This window comes from Ciona robusta, chromosome 14, assembly GCF_009617815.1.
Source record: "Ciona robusta chromosome 14, ASM961781v2".
Lineage (NCBI taxonomy): Eukaryota > Metazoa > Chordata > Ascidiacea > Phlebobranchia > Cionidae > Ciona > Ciona robusta.
The window spans coordinates 6,007,717-6,027,628 of record NC_143248.1 but is presented as its reverse complement, the minus strand read 5'-3'; the positions used below and the strand labels follow the sequence as shown (position 1 = coordinate 6,027,628).

Below are 19,912 nucleotides of genomic sequence, written 5' to 3'. Positions count from 1 at the left end.
TGCTTTATCCACCCCATGCCAATTATAAATTCATTGTTTTGTATTTTCCACTAAAGTATAAATTGGAGCGAAAGTTACAAACAAGCGTCACAGAGCTACAACAATAAGCATTGTTTGGCGTGTATCTCAATTCTCTTATTTTGCCCAATAAGTTTTTATACGATACGCCTGGTAGCTGAAGTAACAGAATGAAATAATACAAACAATATGTTGTTTCTATGTAGGGCCAATAATACATGATGACAACTTTTAGTGCCGAACAAATTTCATAAATCCGATATCCAGAATAGAAAAGTTAATAAATATTGTTTCAATTTATCATCACAATGCCCATTATTGGGTTTAATTCCATTGTTCATGTAACAATACAGATTATGACATCACATTGTAATCATTGGCAGTAGGAAAGAATGATTGTTGTGCGACTATGACATCACACTTAGTCCTTGTGACATAACATGAGCCATTGTGATTGAATAAACAAATCATTATGACATCACACTCACATATCAATGGTCCTTCTTCTTCTTAACCTTCCCGTCCGTATTTTCCTCAGCTTTTCGTTTATGATGCGTCACATCATTCCTCCCCTTCTTCTTTATAAGAGGATTGTATTTGTCTCTCTCCTCAAGTTCTTGGTTCTCACGTTCAATGAGGGTTATAAGGGTGTTGCAACGTCGCTGTAGCTCCTGGGGTGGGATATTGTGCAGTTGTAAACATATATCGAGTGATGATATAAGTATATGGGAGGTGTGAATTTGGGTGACTATTTATTTCATTTCTTTAACTTTTATTTGATTCAAACAATAATCAACCCCTTTAAACTCACCATTGATGTTCTTGACTTTATAAACCAGTCAAACCTAAACTGAGGAGCTTGCCGTACACCAGCACGTAACTCATCATATGCAGATTCCCTCTCAAGTCCCAACTTATGCAGCATGCATATAAGGAACCTATCTTCTTCCTCGGTGTAATTCTTCCCTTTGTTGGTGCCGTACTGGATTCTTAGTTGGTGGAATGGGGCTCGGTATCGCGCAATCTGGGGGTGGGGGGGGGGGTGGGTGGGTTATATATATAGCACTGTATGATGGGTACTTGGTATGAAATAAATTCTGGCAATTATTTAATTGTTTTATGATCCATTACTAGAAGATCTTTCTACAATACTGGGGGAAACAACACACACAAAAGATGGGATACCATTGGCTTATAATATCCTGTTCAGGTTTTGAAAAATTAAAAACGCTCTAAAACTGTGGCCATCAAGTTATAACCTAATTGTGTGAATATTCTTTGTTTACTACAAAATGGAATTCTAAATTAAAATAAAAACATGGCCAACATAACATGGGGTACATGGCCCACCTTTGCATCCAATGCCTTCTTAATGCTAATCTTCCTTTGTATTCTTGCCTCCCCTCTTTCTATTTGTGCCATTATACGTTCGATGTCTTGCAGTTCATTACATCGCTCCCAGAACACGGCTGAATATTCAATGACCTCTGCGGGGGTTTTCCCTTCAACCTAGATGGTGGGTAATGTATTGGGAATTTGGGACCCTTGTATATAATATATAGGGAGGGTATGTTTCAAACTATGTTCATTATCAATGTTGAAGAAGACTATTTAAAAGTTTCAATATACATAATATGAATGATATGTAAAGTAGAATAAATACTTTGTTAAAGCTAGTTAAAGCTATTTTTTGCCTCCCATCAACGCAGAAGAAGGTATGTAAAAATAAATAATATAAAGGTCATGTAAATTAAAGTTACATTATCATAAGAGCTTCCACAGTATAATACACCCGATTGCGACTTCAGCCATACATACATGTAAACTTACCTCTTTAGAAATACTCTCAATATCATCCCTTCCAAACTTTTCATTAGCTTTAATAAATTGATTGAAATCCCTTTTATTCCACCCAGTGAAGCCTTGTGTTAACAATTGTTCCTTCTCAACCAATTCCTCTTCCGCCAATGGTTCGGCTTCGTCAACCAACCTCTGTTGTTCCTGGACCTCTACGGCATCACTGGGCACCTGCAGTGTTGCGCAATTAATATTGGGGTATGAGGTTTGCTATGAACCAGGTTGGGGAATTTAAAAAGATGGAAACACTGGTAAACTGCAGTGTTGACCAATTAATCTTGAGTAAAAGAAATGTAACTTATTTACCCTCTTGACAGTCTTTATAACACATGTGTTCTGCTTCATACACCTCGTGCCCGCTTACGAGTTACCACGTATGTAACTTTGTGGGTGATTGTTTTTCTATATGGCTGACAATTTGGAGAACCCAATAATGACCACTGGGTTGGAGCAATTGCCGTTAGGTGTCATATTAAAGGACACGACACAAGAAGTGTCATATTAAAGGACACGCACACAATGGTAGCATCAAGCTAAAACTAGTTACATTCTTTAACACCTCACTTTGTAACCAATGGATTTCCGGAAACAGAAAATTTCTTTCTCTAATAATTCGAACAATCTTGGTGGGAAGAATTGAAAGTCTTGGACGGATGGTTGCTTGGGTGGACGGGGTGCCTGTGGGGGGGGTTAGTTAACAGAAGTATATATAGTAGGGTGGGGTAAGGTGGTCCCCAGGGGGAATCCAGGGTTATCTGGTCTATGGGATGCACAATGTCCGCATACATGATTTTCCAAACACGGTTAACAAAACGATTTGGCAGAAAAATTTGGCAGTTTAAAAAAATATATCGAGACTTGAAAAATAAGGTGTAAATAAATATGCGCTTATCTTTAGGTGGTAAGACAGACTTGGTGAAACATCTGCTTTAGTATAGTAAGTCCACAATTCAGAATTGTAACCTTGATATTCATAATTAAAATTTTTGTATAACAAACACCAAAAACTGTTGGCATCATCTTGTAAAAGACTGAGTAGACTTGGTGAAAACATCTGCTATAGTATAATGAGTCTATACCATCACAACTTACCTTTGGGGCCTTGGGTTCACTAACCCTCAAAGCTTCTCGGAAATATTGGTCAACGGCGTAGTTGGCTTTGCGTTCACGTTTAGGGGGTTCGATCCATGGAAGTAACCCACCCTGTGTGTGGATACAGTTTGTATATTATATATAGGTGAGGGTGTGAGGCACACCACATAAAAGCCAGAGTAGGCCTATTACCTAAACATTTTCAAAATCTGGTGGAATTTTTACCTTAATAATTTTTATTTTGATAGTTTGGCTAAACACCCTAGCCCACATCACTCACCGAGCTTTTATATTTTGCAACCCAACCAATTAAGCTTCTGGCCTAATGATATACCATACTACACCCAATCCCCATACCTACTACAGTACAACCCACCCACCTCAGCTTGCTTCCCCTTCCAATCTTGCCCCTCAAACTTATACACTGAGTAAGCACTCTCCCCTTCATCTAGTGTGAACTTACGTAGCGCTCCCTCTCCAAGTTTATGGAGTCGCTGTTTCATCTCGTTTGTCTGTGAATAAGGGAGTACAATGGGATATTATCAAGCAACAATCAATCACAATATGTTTATTGCAATATATAATAAACAACAACAAACAACGCTCTTTTAGAGTCATGAGGATACGGTTATAATTCCAAATATAGTCTTTGCCGATAAAAGAGAAAGAAACATGTTCCATCTTACCCCATCATACTACACCGATACACACACTCCCACATCCCAACTTACCCTAGCTTCCCCATGGGCAATAATAGCGTTAATATCCTCGTCGGTTATCTCACTTTCCTTGGAAGCAAACACATGGTTCGCCCCGTGTCGTATCATGTTTAACATTTCATCCTTGCCAAGTTTCTGACTCTGATCAACCAAGCGCCCTGTGGGGAATGAATGTTAGATATATTCGGGAATATTTATTGCTGTATCCTCTATGTGTGTTTGGTGTTGGGGTGATGAACCAACTCTGGCCTAAATCCTGGGTCCCATGGCGTACCTCACTGTAGGACCTCACCCATATAGAATGGAATGTGCATATACAATGTTGGGGTAAGGGTCAACTCTGGTCTAAATCCTGGGTTCCATGGTGTCTTACTGTTGAACCTTACTCATATAGACCAAATTATAGACCCTCCCAGTGGGTGCTTTATATTGTAACAATGATAACAATGACATAACAATCCACCTTGTTGTATAACAATGTTATCAAGATGAAGTTTCATTTCAGCGCGTTCAATAATTCTTTCCTCCACAGTATTTTCAGTGATAAGTCGGAACACCATAACTTGTTTCTTCTGCCCGATTCTATGGGCTCGGTCCTGGAAACATACTGTAACTTAAAGATACTTTGTAGCAACAAAGGTTATTCAAAACATGCAGTCAGCATTATCACTCCACCACCCATGGTGGCACAATCCATTACTGACCACTAGCAATCGTGGTTAAGCGTCTTGAGCCTATACGTCGTATGGCAACACCACAATTGTGGGCAAGTGTTGTCTTATGACATACAGACCCATGTCTTCAGCCAAACACCTTAGCCAGCATGACCACCCCCCACCCTACCCACCATTGCTTGCATATCAACTTGTGGATTCCAATCACTATCGAACAGAATCACAATATTTGCCGTCATTAGATTGATTCCTAAACCACCAGCTCGTGTGGAAAGCATGAAGATAAACTTTTCACTGCCTGTTGGTGTATGAGACCATCATGTAATGTTATATATCGTCACGTATACAAGCACAGGTTTGTATGTAATGTGTATATATTGTTTAAAAGGGCAACTGACCATAAAAGGTCAAAAAAAAACAAAAACACTACAAGTTCTATAACCAAAGTATTTTTAACCTGCAATAATTCGGATAAAACTTAACAGAACTGTGTTAGATCCACAGAACAACAAAACCTCAGGATTCGTACGACACAAACCTGGTCTGTTGAACTCATTAATCTGGCGTTGTCTATCCTCGTGCGGTGTCTGCCCATCCAACCTGCAATAATTATAACCCCTCCACATGCAATAATCCTCCAGTATATCCAATATACGAGTCATCTGACTGAAGATAAGAACCCGGTCGCCTGGAAGATGAGGGTAAACATGGGATGTAATGTAAAAACTTTAGTTTTAAAGTGTTTGTCTAATATAAATAAACCAAGATTACATTGTAGGCTTGTAGCTAATGTTAAAACAGACAAACACAGATATCCACTCAAGTATCGCATTATATTCAACGTTTTAACAACAACCTATAAATAGTAATTATAATTTAAGACAGTAAGAATCCCCCACACATAAAAAGCCACCCCCCACCTTGTTCCTGGAACTTAGGCAGCAGTTTATCCAACACTGATAGTTTCCCACTGTTGACCACCAGATGTTCACTAGTTGTGTAAGGTGGACCAGGTTCCGCCCCATCAAACAAATACGGATGGTTGCAACATTTGCGGAGTTGCATCAATATATTGAGGAGTCGAACACGGTCGGTTCGACCAGCTGCGTTGATGATGTCAATGTCCTTTACCAGGATCTTGGTGTACCTGGGGAAGAGATTTTTTTTATAAAGTAGAACGACTAGAACCTGTTTATTAGAAAATACAAAACTAACAAATGATTAAAATTAGTTTAAAATAGACAACTGGACTGAACATGTTTGCGCAATACAGCTTGTGGTATTGAATGTAACAATGGTATTTGTGGTATAATAGTGACGATTGTTTTAATAGTTGTTAAATATGGGAGACCTCATTAATCTGATTGTTTGTATAAACACATACCAGCAGGATAGAAATGTGAAACATAGTATTTATGCTTAAAAACTTCAATGCTAGAACATATGATGTCAGCCCTGTTTCAAAAATAAGCGCAAATGTGAGTAACAGCCTCACCATTCTCGTTGCATCTTGCTAAGCCCGGTGTAAATCTTGGTTTCTTTCTTGGGAAGTAAACTGTGTTCGACATCGCTCTTCAATCTTCGAAGCAAGAACGGGCGAAGGACCTAAGTATGGGGGGTTAGGTGGTGGTAGTGACGAGCCTTGAACCCGGAGTATAAGGTTCAAAGGCAACCTTTTCAACCACTGTGTTATGACTTTTTTTATCTGTGTGTGAGTCTCTTATTGGGGGACATGAGGTTTAGGCAAATTTCGACCCATTACCCCAAGACCCACACTACTTATATAAACATTTAAATAAATAAATAAACAAGCCGCAAGTGCTTATAGCTTATTATCCCAACCCACCCCATGCAGTCTTGTAACAAGTCCTTTGTCATCTTCAAGGTTGTTCGCGTTGAACCACGAGTCGAAATCCTGCGGTATAAAGATCGGTTTAGGGTTTGCTCTTCTGGTAAGTTTTATTCTGTTGCTGCCAGATACGATGGTGTTTAAAAATTGCCCGTCTGGCAGAAAACAACATCACTTAAATTGGGATACTCTATAAGTCAAAACAATGTCAAGCTCTATAAAACCGTAAAGTTATACAACAAAACTTAAATAATGTTTTTCAAATTTTATTTCTATATGTTTTTGAACACACCAAAATAAAAAGTTATAAAATTAACCTTTAAATAAATGTATTACGCTAATTACGAATAACCCACCTCAGATGAATTGAAGACATCAGGCAGCAAGAAGTTTAGTAACGCCCACAATTCATGGAGGTTGTTTTGTAGGGGGGTTCCCGTTAACAACAATCGGTTTGTGCTACGGAATTGTCGGACAATCGTGGATAACTGGAAGTATGACATCATAATAAGTAATGCAAATCTATGCTGTAAATATAATACGACAATAAAAGTAATGATTCATCATTACAATATTTAGTTTTAACTAAAATCTGTTGAAAAAGAAAAACCATTAAAAACACGCTATAGATAAGTTGTGAAATAAACCATTAGTTAAATTTAATAATAATAAAGTGTAACTGTAAGGTTGCCATAGTTTATTTAAAAGTCTAAACTCATGTTAAGCAGATGTTTTAAACAACCTTTGACTTTTCATTCTTGATCCTGTGAGCTTCATCAATAACAACGTATCTCCAGTTAAACTTCTTGAAGCAAGCCTTCTCTATAATGATCACTTCATATGAGGTGATGCATACGTCCCATTCGCCCGGCATCATTACGTCGCGTATGATGGTCGCCTGTGGGGGGGTTGTTAGTATTATGGTAGGGTATGAAGCTACTATGTATGTAGCACCCTGGGTATTACGGTAATGGGGCAACTCTGGTGTAAATCCTAGGTACCATGGCTTGCCTCACTGTAGGACTTTACTTAATACAGAATAGTGTTAACTCTTTTAGCAAACATAGTGGGAGCCTATTCGTTTTAAATTTTAGTTAAATGACTTTAGTTGAAAATAAATAACAATAAACCACATTTAAAGTTATAAAATGACTGTTAAGACAACATTTAAAAATTCAAATCTACAAGAAAAGATACGACAACTGCTACATAAATAACAACCATCACACAACCAGTCACTTACCCTTTGATCCTTGGATCCAATAAGACACACAGTCCTTATGGAAGGACACCAACGTTCAAACTCATTCACCCAGTTCGATATAGTGGACTTTGGTACAATAACCATGTGGGGGCCAGGTATGCTACGGTAATGTTTCAAGTAGCCAAGCAATGATATTGTTTGTAATGTCTTCCCTAAACCCTAGAAGTCGTGTTTGAGTTATTACCTATCTAAAATTATATAAATTTTGAAGGGGATTAGCAGCAAAACAACACACCATTGATATAAGGTGGGGGAAAGATTGTCAGTTGTAAACAGTGGCCACTGATCCAAAAAAAGCCTACAGTTTTTATGTTGCCATCGGTGTTTATACTTAAAAATTTATGTTGAGCAGATGTTTCAATTTATTCAAACTATGTTGATTATCAATGCTGAAGGAGACTAGATTATAGAAGAGGTTATACGACATGTTGTTACACAAACTAACCATCTCATCAGCAAGTATTCCACTAATACCATTCTCATACAAAGATATCATCCAGTTTAGACCACGGATCTGTATGGATAAATATCATTGTTATTTGCAGCATAAAGTAAACAAGGAAGTAAAGATTGTCACACAATATTTTCAAGCGATGTCGGTAGATTACAAAAGGACTGAGTGATAGTAATTGTTGTTGATCACTTAGAACATTGGTTTAATTTAGTCGTTTATTGCAACATGTAAGTCACCCATCAACCTTAATGGTACATGGAGGTTAATGGTACATGGAGGCATAGATGCAAGATTTCAGCAAATAGTTTACCATTGTACATCTAGCACTTCTACAAACGCCAATTAAAATTTAAACTTCCTTATAAAAAACCAATACTAGTTATACAAAAAAACCTGTGCAACAGATCGAACTTATCGGTAATAATGTTTACTGATTATTGCAGTGAAAAAAATTCCAGGGTTGATCTGCCACCCCAGGTTTAAACAACTTACATCTAAACCCTCACCTGATAATCTCTCATTTCCCCATTCTTGACATAATGTGGTGACTTCTCGAACCTCGTGATGGCTCCTTGTGACTTTCGAGCGTCCGATAATAATTCCTCGTCTTCGTCTTGCTCGGTACGACGGTGTCGGTGGCTGGGAGAGAGGTTGTTATGAATAAATCTAAGCAGGGGTGTTACATATGTAGTAACCTTGTTAGCAGGCAAGAGGTGTATAAAACAGAACACCCGTTATAATGATTGTCGTCTGTCATGCGAGGATAAATAAGTTAGATACATGGTAACTTGTAAGCAGGCACGAGGTGTATGAAACAGAACACCCGTTATAATGACTGTCGTCTGTCATGCGAGGATAAATAAGTTACATTACATAGTTGAATGCAGCTTCTGAACACATCAGGCTATTCAGTCACCGAACATTCCACTTACTCAGCAGCAGCAGTGCTTGCCGAAGGTTCCTCCTTGGAGCAAAGTCGTGGTCTTCCTCTCATCTTAAGGGGGCTTGTGGGGGATTTGGTTTTAACGGTGGGGTTCATAAAGTGAGCGAAAATCTCGGTCTGTTTCAGCAGGAACTCAAACCTTTTGCCATGGTCTTGTTGCTGGGGAAAGTAATGTGTTGAATGTAAAGGAATTAATAAGTGGTCACCATGGACAATCATGGTCATGCAAAGTATTTCTGCTTTGGAATAGCCTGGGAACACAATCATGGTAAAGAGTAATTAATGTACCCTGGTTTTACAAAAGATAGGCACTGATAAATAGGTGGACAATACAGAACATTGGTCTACAATATAATATGACATCTCAAGCAAAACACTCACCATTTTTTCAGCATATCCAGATTTTGGGGGAGGTGTTTTCTCTTCTTCATTCTGGATGGGAAGAAACACATTATAATACAAAGTTTTAAATTGCAATACATTCCTCTATTCTATATGGGTGAGGTCATACAGTGAGGCACGCCATGGGACCTGGGATTTGGCCAGAGTTGGCCCATTACCCCAACATTGTATATGCACATTCTATTCTATATGGGTGAGGTCCTATAGTGAGGCATGCCATAGGACCTGGGATTTAGACCAAAGTTGGCCCATTACTAGTGATGTACCGAAGTTTCGGTTTGCCGAATTTATTCGGCCGAATCAGCGATTTTGACAAAGATTCGGTTTTGGCCGAATCGTGCAAAAAGATTCGGCAAAAACTGAACTTTTTCACAGACAATATAGATACGATTAGCAAGAACTTGCGCAATTTGTGAGATAAGAATTAAAGACTATTTGCAACAAATAAGTTTAATTCAATTAATCGTCATGCTTTATAGCTATGCTAATTATTTCGGATATGGTTCTATGGGCTATGGCACACGCGCACTTTGATAAACTTCTTCACATTCGCGACCGAATCTGCTCCCGATCGTCGATAAAGAAACACTCGCTCTTTCTCTCTAAATAGTGCACGCGTCTGCTCCCGGTCGCCGATAAAGAAACACTCGCTTTTTCTCTCTAAATAGGGCACGCGTCTGCGCACGATCCCCTGCACATTTTTAGCACAAAGCAGAATACAAAATGTAAAAGTAAAGTGTTCAAATAATTGTTTACTCTCGGTATAGTTTTAAGCCAGTAACCGTGAGTAGTATAAATGCAGGTAAATCGCGATTATGTGAATTTTAATTGATGCAACTATAAGTGTGGGGAGCGAAGCTATCAGGAAATTAGAACCAACACAAATTGTAATGTAATATTGCTAAGTATGGTCCCGGCCGAGCTTGGACAGAAGCCAAAAACGTCGTTCTTGGGCACCGCGCGAAAATCAGAGTTTCGTGAATCCCAGTTGCAAGATATTAATTTTACACCTAAAATATTAAATTTAAAATTTATATACACATGTTAGTTATGTAACATTCAAAATCCAAAAAACATTTTATATAAATCCGACAATTTATATACCACAGGGCACAGGCTGCTCGCAAATTAGACTGAGATTAGCATTTCGTCGGTTTCTACAAGAACAAATTCACAACGATTGCCTCGCTTACTAAGTGTTGAAAGTATGCTATCGCATGCGTCTTCCTTTATTTCCCAAGCCGAGAGCGTAAAATGTGACGCTCATACACAATGTTTTTTTTCGTCACAAAAGTAAATATTTTTTTTGTTTGCGTAACACAGGTTTTGTCAATGGTTACGCCGTTACAGTAAAGAATTTTTAAGTTCTCGAATTAACTGCTCGTCCGTGTTGCAATAAAATTAAATTTATCTAATCCACGCTCGTTCGTCACCGTTGTGCTTTTCTCCCAACAATTTACCTTTCCTGTAGTTTTGGTTCGTAAATACGCGCGTTATTAGGAGACTAATGTTTCCCACAACGCCTTATTGCCACATTAAATACTTATATTGAAATTGTTGATACTTGTGTGTGACACGGTGCCATGATAAAGTATTTTCCTTTATGTCGTTTTTACCGACCGCCCGTCGCCGTAGGTTCGGATGACGTCATAAACGATTCGGTTGATTCGGCCGAATTGATTCGGCACAAATGGCCGAATATTCGGTTTCGGCCGAATCGTTTTTTTAACGATTCGGTACATCACTACCCATTACCCCAACATTGTATATGCACATTCGATTCTATATGAGTGAGGTCATACAGTAAGGCATGCCATGAGACCTGGGATATAGACCAGAGTTGCCCATTACCCCAATATTGTATATGCACATTCTATTCTATATGGGTGAGATCCTACAGTGAGGTACGCCATAGGACCTGGGATTTATACCAAAGTTGGCCCATTACCCCAACATTGTATATGCACATTTTATTCTATATGGGTGAGGTCCTACAGTGAGGCACACCTGGGTGCTAGGAATTAGGCGAGAGTTGGCCCATTACCATGACACCGAGAAGCCAACAGTCCATTAGTAGCCACCCACCAAGTACCCACTGTATTCTCACAGTTGGCAACTACGTAAAAACCTACCCAACTACAACCAAACAAACAAATAGAAGTAACTTACCTCGCTACCAGAGTGATTGGAGAGAGCTCCGGTGTCGGAAGCCGTGCCAGACATATTTATGCAACAGTATCTAAGTTATGTCTGTAAAATATGGGAGCAATTAACACAAGTTCAAAACACTTCATTGAATAACCAAAGACTGCACGTGTTACAAGTGGAAAGTGAATATCTGTTAAATAATGATTACTTGTCAAATGAATATAGGGTGTGGGGGTTATTACTTATTACAGAGCGTGCATTAGTAAAATTTAATTACAATTTTTATACATAAGGTTTGAAATAGATTTAAAATAACACAATATAATTTATAAACAAGCGACAAAATACAGAATATTGATAATTAGTTCATAAAACTTAAGTTCATAGAACCAAGATTTAGAATAGATGCAAACATTCAGCATAAACAGTGGTGTTGAAGTCTTTGTTATGTTTGTGGGGTGAGGTTTAAAACAAAGGTAAAGTTAAGTTAGGGCTGGGGTTGGTTATGGATGGGGACGTCAACTGGTTGGTTCTGAACTCTGATATTTTTGTGGGTAATGGGCTAACTTTTAAACTTCAGTTCCCTGTTGTGCCTAACTGTAGGACCTCACCTGGATAGAATATAATGACAGTATTTGCTAGTCTGCTAATATACATAACATATAGGCAGATATAACACAAGTTAAAATACAAAACATCCACAAACATAACATGGAGTGTGACGTAACTTTAACACACCGGGAAAATCATTTTTTGCAACCAAAAAATGTTGAACGTGCTTGTGTGTAAGCCGCCAAAAGTTTAAGAATGTTATTAAATTAATAAATATGCAGTGATCTAAAACTATTAGTGTTACAAACTATTAACCCAATGCTATATATAATATGTAAAATACAATAATAATAATAAACTTTAATTTGGTTTTGCATTTGAATTGCTGACACCAAGAGCACCAGCGTTGCCCGACAACCATTGTTCAATTTCTTGCTCTGACGAACCAAGCTGTAAGACTTCCTCTGGGGGGACTTCGTTGGGTGGGGTAAGTTGGCGCGTGCCAAACGGGTCAAACGTTGCACCGAGGTTAAGTTGAAGAAGCTCATCTGGTACCTTTGATGCCCCTGGTTGTACAGGTGGTAGAACTATTGGTGTGGCTTCGGCACTCAGGTCGATTAGGTCGTTTACTTCAGCAGGTTGGGATTCTGAGTAGCTAGGGGGGGGTTCTTGTATAGGGGGTTGGGTGGGATTGGAAAATGAATGGGAGTCGTTTGGGTAATGCGGTTTGGCATCACTGGGGAAATGTGGTTGTGGAATACTGGCGTAAACTGGTTGCGCATCACTGCCATAAACTGGTTGCGCATCACTGGGAAATGAATGGGCATCACTGGGAAAATGTGGAGCTGGCATCACTGAAGGAGAAAAGGTTTCTTGGTTCGCTCGGAACTTTTCAAACCTTTCGTATCTCAAGAAAACATTGTTTAAATCATCGTTGACAGCCAGTATTTCCATTGTTATTTCTTCGTTCCCAATCTGTTCCATCAGTTCTACAATTCTCTGCTGCATCGCCTTGCATGTTCTGTTCAGTTCATGTAAAAGCTTCAGATCTGGACCGTCACAGTTCAGTGGGTTGAGGTGCGTCAACATATCGGAAAACACGCGCACATTACCCAGCACGACTCCAAGATCTTTCCTTACTTTAGCTATCTGTTGTGGACTAGGATTGATGACACCACCAGTATAATAAGGTACCGGCCCTGCAGTAGCTAATGGCTGGTTCCTAACATGGTGTTTATGTTTTTCTTGCTTTGTGTCAGATTTTGAGCCTGGATTTTGAAACCCTGAAGCTTTAATATCAGGGAAAGTGATTCCTTTCTCTTGTAGCTCCATATACACTTGTTTAAGCCCACTATGAGAAGCTCTGGTGTCTTCTGCCAATGTTTTTATCATCCCCAACACTCGATCCTGCAAAGCTTGGGACGGATTATTCTTTGGTTGAATAATTTTCATTAAAACATCACTACAAAACTCTTTAGTAATGACAGCATTGTAAAACAACTCCCCACAATTTTTAATGCAGGCTTCAACAACTGACAAAATTAGCGATGCCTGTTTTGGACTTTTGTGACCCGCGCTTCTTTTCTTGATTGCTTTCACTGCATCTTTAGTACCATCACCATATGCGTTTATTGTGTCACAAAGCTCCATTATTACGCTCCAATCCTCACTTTCCAGGTTCGAGCTGGTTGCTCGTTCAACCAAATGACCGGCAGGGGAACCATAAGCATTACTAAACATAGATTGAACTCTTTCCATTTTGAACTTTTAATATTGTTTTAGCTTTACAACTTATATACCATGCTCTACATTAAAGCAAAACCTGTAAAACAAAGTCACATTTTAATATAAAGCAGTTAAATTAGCCACCAACATTACTTAAGCTGTAAGGTTAAAGTTCTGTGAGATCCAAGGCCAAAGTTGGGTAGATCGAATAGTTAGCAACGTCTATAACTACGTAAATAACCTGAGGGTAAAATATTCAACTAAACATAAAATATTATAACTGTATAATAGTAATCTTTGGTACGAAAAAAAAACGTTTTTAAATATGTGCAGCATATTATAAACTGATAGAAATATCTGGTTTATATGTTTTAATACCGGCTACATAAGTTATTAAACTGAATTTGTACACCGCCACCGCCACTGGTATAGAAAAGAAATTACCTCAAGTTTAGCAGCCACGCTTTTTGACACTTTTCTGAAGTTTTACCTGTAGTGTGTTTTAACGACTGTCATTTTGTTGCTAATTCATTCTATTCATTGGTTTATTTTCCGCTATCGTATTTGAAGATATAAATACAAAATATATGTTTATTTATATAAACTAATCACATGTCTAAAAATCCACCTGTCAATCAAGCGCCCAAGCGGAATCGCGAATAAGTCCCGCCAATTGAAAATAGAGATCGTAAATAACTATTTCGGGGAGCATACTGCACACACAGGCAGTCGGTATTAGGACTAATATACCAATACACACTCATGTTATGTTATATCACTTGACCATGAGACGGAGGTGATCGAATATACCATGAGTTTAACATTATTTTACGTTGTGGCAGTTAATGCACACACACCTGTGTGCGGTGAAGTCCCATCAAACTTATTCTTCTTTTGTTGAAACATTGAAGAAATAAGTTAAGATTTTCGACATCATAAACTACTGTTCTTAGTTGTCTAAAGAATTGTAGACAAACTTGCATCAGTTTTGTGATTTTTTTGTCCATTTTACACGTTTTGTCCGGACATTTGTCGCAAACGTTTTGATTTTGTCCCGTAGGAGACTTGTGTTTACGCAGAACAATGACGTCAATAAAGAATAATTTTCAAGTTAAACCTCATCACCATTTATTTGATTAATCGGTCACAATTATCACAATAAACTACGAAATATATATCCGCACATTTAGGATTGCAAAGCGGACGGTTTGAACTGCTGTAGAACACGAGACGTCACCAATATGCACAATTTAAACATCCACTTGTTAGAAGTCTTATCTACTTCTTCGAATACCCGAACTCGGACGCGTCGTCTTCGGATATATCTCCATAACGCCAAAGGTTCAACTGAAAATGTTATTACAACATAATTTGCAAAATAGAACATTAGATTTTGATTCAGAATATTTTTGGGAGTTTAATTATAATTGGTTGGTTCAAGCAGGCAGCCTTTCTTTAAACTTCTGTGCCCCATTAAAACCTCACCCTTATAGAATGAAACTTCTATTTTTGAGTGTCTATAAACTGCTTCAGTCGGGTCTAGATAATATCACCCTGGGTGTTGGGGTTAATAGGTCATCCCTGGCCGAAATGCTATCCTCCAAGTAGAACCTCACCCATACAGAACAAATGAAAACATACGTGTTGTTTCTTCGCATTATTCTGTTCAGCGAAGAACTCGCTCATCATCTTTTGGAGTCTTTTCTCCCCACGTTTGGCTACAGTACAGAAACCATCTCCGATCAACGCCTTGCCCACGTTTAAGGTTTCGTCCTGTAATATATTGTGTTGTAGTTACATGATGGGCCGACTCTATCCTATATTGCAGTAACACAGCCATATATAATGCAGTTGGTGCTGGTATGACCGTATAGATATAACAAGCCCATATGAAATCATACGGTCTTGTTCAAATCCCCACATAGTTACCCAACGTACTTGGTTAAGTAAAGTTACGAAGTCGACGCCATCTTTGTACTCAACGTTGACTTTGAACTGAACGTTCCCAACCATACCACACAAAGCACGGAAGGCGTCGGCAAGCGAATCCGGCTGGAATAAAGTAGTTTGTAAGATTAAGCTTAAGTGTTGCTGTGCATGAAGTATAATGGTGTGCCATGCTGTAAGCACAAATGTGACGCGAGTATTTAATTAATTACTAATTAGGAATCAATATATTACGTCATCGGCAAATTACGTCATCGCCATATTACGTCATCGGCATATTACGTCATCGGCAAATAACGTCATCGGCAAATTACGTCATCGGCATATTACGTCATACAAACTTACATCCTCTGGCGGGTTGACAAGAGCAAGAGAATACTCGTGAGCTTGAGGGAGTAAAGCACCCGTGTTGTACTCGCCGGGGAGGGAAGCCACTCGGTTGGAAGGGATGATCTCTTTCTATAGGGAGTAAAGGAAAGCATTTTAACGCACCATTAAACGACAGTCGTTATAACACGGGTGTTCTCTTGTATACACTTCGTGCCCGCTTACAAGTTACCGAGCATGTGAACACAGTCGTTATAAAATGCTACTCACGTTGCCAAAATCAATATAATGAACGTGAAGTTTATCTTTTTCCACTTTTTCCACCCTAGCTCTGTACCACATGTCATCCTCAGTGAAACGGGCAACACAGAACTCCCCTCTTCGTGGTTGATGGCTTCCCGGTAATGGGGGGTCGGCTATCAGGCAACCACGCATCTTGTCAATATTGTAAGGTTAAGATAGATATAGTAGGTTGGGGGATGCTTACTGTTTTCATTCTCTTTTATCACATTTGCTGGTAAACGTAAGTATTATATGAATGTTTACAGAATTATATACGTTAGTGGATACGTCATTACGACTCCGTCATCGTATCTACGTAATCATACTTATGTCATCATACCTACGTAATACGTACGTCACACCTAAGTAAACTTGTGCCAAACACCTAATAAACCAACAAAGCTTTTAGTCTTAGGTGAGGTTATTCGGTAATTTAAACAGAGTGGTTTGTAGTGAACTTTTGAACTTTATAATTAAACGGATAATTCACCTTTTCCATAAGTGTGTCCAGCTTCGAACCAGCGTCGCTAAACTGACAGAACAAATGTAGTTGTGGGGTGACCTCTGTCACGTACACACTTCTGTAGTTCGTCTTGCGTTCTGTGGGTTCTTCTGTCTTGACCTGAGCCACCGGTTCAACGTAGCCTGACCATATCTGGTGATCATATAGCAGGTTGGGGTAATATGGGACAACAGGTGGGGTAAGGTGGTACAACAGGTTGGGGTAAGGTGGGACAACAGGTTGAGGTAAGATGGGACAGTAGGTTGAGGTAAGATGGTACAATAGGTTGGGGTAGTATGGTACAATAGGTTGGAGTAAGATGGTACAGTAGGTTGGAGTAAGATGGTACAGTAGGTTGGAGTAAGATGGGACAGTAGGTTAAGGTTAGATGGGACAGTAGGTTAAGGTTAGATGGTACAGTAGGTTGAGGTAAGATGGTACAGTAGGTTGAGGTAAGATGGTACAGTAAGTTGGAGTAAGATGGTACAGTAGGTCGGGGTAAGATGGGACCGTAGGTCGGGGTAAGATGGGACCGTAGGTCGGGGTAAGATGGGACCGTAGGTTGAGGTAAGATGGTACAGTAGGTTGAGGTAAGATGGTACAGTAGGTTGAGGTAAGATGGTACAGTAGGTTGAGGTAAGATGGTACAGTAGGTTGAGGTAAGATGGTACAGTAGGTTGGAGTAAGATGGTACAGTAGGTTGGGGTAAGATGGGACAGCAGGTTGGGGTAAGATGGAACAGCAGGTTGGAGTAAGATGGGACAGCAGGTTGGGGTAAGATGGGACAGAAGGTTGGGGTAAGATGGTATAGTAGGTTCTTATTCACTTTTATCGCTCCGTTTGGTTTTAAAAAATGAAGATTTACAAAATGAAATTACGTTTATTTTCTGCGTCTTCGCTTTTTCTTCAGCAGCTTGAAGGGACCTGTAAAAGTTGCTCCTCTCTGCAGTGAAGTGAATCTTTGACAGCCCATTCTCCAGCAGTAGTTGTGACATATTGACGCCTTCAACAAACAACCAGCCGATGAAGTTGCCAGCTCTGTCTATTGTTTCAACTTCCACCGATACCTGGAGGAAAACTTTGGTTTAATTTAAAACGTCCAATGTAAAAGACATATCGTATATATGCTTAACCCTAAAGAAGAATATACAAAAATTGGCAAAAAAATGCGACTTTAAGTTTTGCAATAAAATTAATATAAATGGAATAGTATGCTTAAAACCAGTCAAGGTTTTGGCGTCTTGGCGTGAGTTATCGTCCATATAGAGAAATAAAACACTTTTTGTGATTTTAAAAGGCTGGCGTTTCTTCTGTCTTGTCCAGGGACAGATATGATCTCTTTCAGTATTATATGTATTATATCACAGGCGTGGTAATATAGTTCTGTGGGGTAAGATGGATTCCATTACCACCTAATGTCCCATATTTCCTGATCATGTTTTAAACAATTAACAAAAATCACAATCTTTAAACATTTGCATAAAATATGTTAAAAGCATAAACATGTTGAGTGTATTCATATCCAGACAGCTGGATATAATAACTAGAGTTGCGTGAGATACGGGGTACGGGAGTTACAATTCGTTGTGCGACGGTTCATGAAATATGCATAAGCTGCTAGAGCAGTCGTTTAAATTGGGCTTTAATCTTCAATTACTGAAGCTCCATGCTTGGTTTCAAACGCAATATGAAACATATGGGACGTTTGGGTGGGAAATATGAGGATTCGTATGCTAGTATATCAGGTGAATATAAATATCACCAAAACACAATATTTGAGGGATTAGAAATCGCTTAAAACATCGCTTTAAAGGCTGGACTTTAAATGCGGATTACACGTGTTTTACCCATGAGATTAAATTCCTCTTAACATTAAGATTATGGGAGTGAGGGGTAAAGGGTGTTGTTCGAATATTCGACGCACTTTAAGAAAAATAGCAATCGATCGTTAGATGTAGAAAATCCATAAGCAATTAAAATGAAGAGACATGCCACATCTCATGCGGCTATGGGCGTACTATAGAATATAACTGCTTATCTATGGCGGGCTTTGATCAGAGGCGTATTTTTAATTTAGAACCATCATTGTACAAGCTTGCCGCCCGGGAATTCAACGAAAGAGTTTTGTAAACGCGTGCAAGTGCCCAAGTAGATTAACGTCAACATCGCACAGGTTTACAAAAGAACACACTTACATGTTGTTAAACTCAAATTAACAAACCATAAGGGAATTAAAACGCTTCGATTTTTTGCCGCGCACGCAATTTCTTTAAGAAAAAGAAATATTAAAATAGGAAAACACGATTGAAGTTATTAACAAAATAATTAATAGTGTGGCACCGTGGGGTAAGATGGACAACGTATATACATGTTTGTAGGTATAGAGAAGTCTATATACGCTTAGTAGTATATTATGTTGGACGAGTATTATAAATTGGTATATTTAATGATTATAACAATGTATATAGTAGGGTGGGGTAAGATGGGTATCGTTAACGCATAACAACCAATATTTCCTAATCGTGTTTAAACGCTGCTTTGGCGAACCAAAACTACATTTCACAAACTTTTCGCAGGTATAAAGGTGATTTCACTTTTACAATAACTGTCAAAATGATTAGTTGACCACTGTAGTAGACGACCCAACCAAATGGAGACCCAGGACATAAAATGCAGTGTTAGACGTTTTTGTTTCGTGATTTAATACAACTCTGGGCATAGATTATGATTTCATGGGCGGGCATGGGTGCGATGTTAACTTGAATCGAAACAACGATTTCTGATTAAAATAAGTTGCTTAAAATATCTAAAACTGTATTTAACTTGTACGCGGTTTCTGGTGCATTTATGTGTATATATAAAGTAATGCACTTTTAGGTAATAGACCAAATGCCGTGGATTCGGTAAAAGAATAATAAACAAATTATGTTCGGGAAATTAATTTGATGTCATTGTTATAATCATAGTTATAAATCCATAGTTAAATGCACACGCAATTCATTGCAACCACAAACTCAAAACAACAGCCTTATCTCGCTATAGTCCATGCGTAAGTTACCACCCTTAAAAAAATTACTTTCACTCAATCGTTCAATCTAACCGTTTGTTGTGTACAAACATAGTGTAATTAGAAGTTGGAAACCCAAGCAGTTGGAAA

The 19,912-nt window shown here is 38.7% G+C and overlaps 3 protein-coding genes across 3 annotated transcripts in view; all 3 read right to left on the bottom strand.

Moving 5' to 3' along the window:
• Window positions 1–22: 22 nt before the first annotated feature.
• LOC149725421 (SWI/SNF-related matrix-associated actin-dependent regulator of chromatin subfamily A member 5-like) lies at window positions 23–11,581 on the bottom strand. The gene is made up of 22 exons (XM_089892467.1): window positions 11,442–11,581; window positions 9,252–9,302; window positions 8,860–9,029; window positions 8,434–8,566; window positions 7,919–7,987; window positions 7,453–7,632; window positions 6,952–7,107; window positions 6,566–6,697; window positions 6,207–6,275; window positions 5,856–5,965; window positions 5,281–5,507; window positions 4,899–5,048; window positions 4,534–4,658; window positions 4,150–4,282; window positions 3,699–3,844; window positions 3,348–3,479; window positions 2,968–3,078; window positions 2,440–2,553; window positions 1,849–2,046; window positions 1,369–1,527; window positions 830–1,042; window positions 23–689 (listed from the first exon to the last, which is right to left on the bottom strand). Exons 1-22 carry the CDS (start codon window positions 11,493–11,495, stop codon window positions 510–512), a joined length of 3,012 nt encoding a protein of 1,003 aa, XP_089748593.1. The 5' UTR covers window positions 11,496–11,581; the 3' UTR covers window positions 23–509.
• On the bottom strand, window positions 11,517–14,325 carry LOC149725420 (target of Myb1 membrane trafficking protein-like). Its single transcript, XM_089892507.1, has 2 exons — window positions 14,142–14,325; window positions 11,517–13,794 (listed from the first exon to the last, which is right to left on the bottom strand). Exon 2 carries the CDS (start codon window positions 13,728–13,730, stop codon window positions 12,333–12,335), a length of 1,398 nt encoding a protein of 465 aa, XP_089748633.1. The 5' UTR covers window positions 13,731–13,794; window positions 14,142–14,325; the 3' UTR covers window positions 11,517–12,332.
• A 483-nt stretch (window positions 14,326–14,808) lies between these two features.
• Window positions 14,809–19,912, bottom strand: part of LOC149725417 (staphylococcal nuclease domain-containing protein 1-like) — a 30,695-nt gene continuing 25,591 nt past the window's right edge. The window contains exons 16-22 of the mRNA XM_089892468.1: window positions 17,634–17,822; window positions 16,744–16,908; window positions 16,242–16,406; window positions 15,990–16,103; window positions 15,636–15,749; window positions 15,339–15,470; window positions 14,809–15,044 (exon numbers count right to left, since the gene is read on the bottom strand). Coding sequence (XP_089748594.1) covers window positions 14,976–15,044; window positions 15,339–15,470; window positions 15,636–15,749; window positions 15,990–16,103; window positions 16,242–16,406; window positions 16,744–16,908; window positions 17,634–17,822 — 948 coding nt within the window. The 3' untranslated portion in view covers window positions 14,809–14,975. The remainder of the gene's footprint in view (window positions 15,045–15,338; window positions 15,471–15,635; window positions 15,750–15,989; window positions 16,104–16,241; window positions 16,407–16,743; window positions 16,909–17,633; window positions 17,823–19,912) is intronic.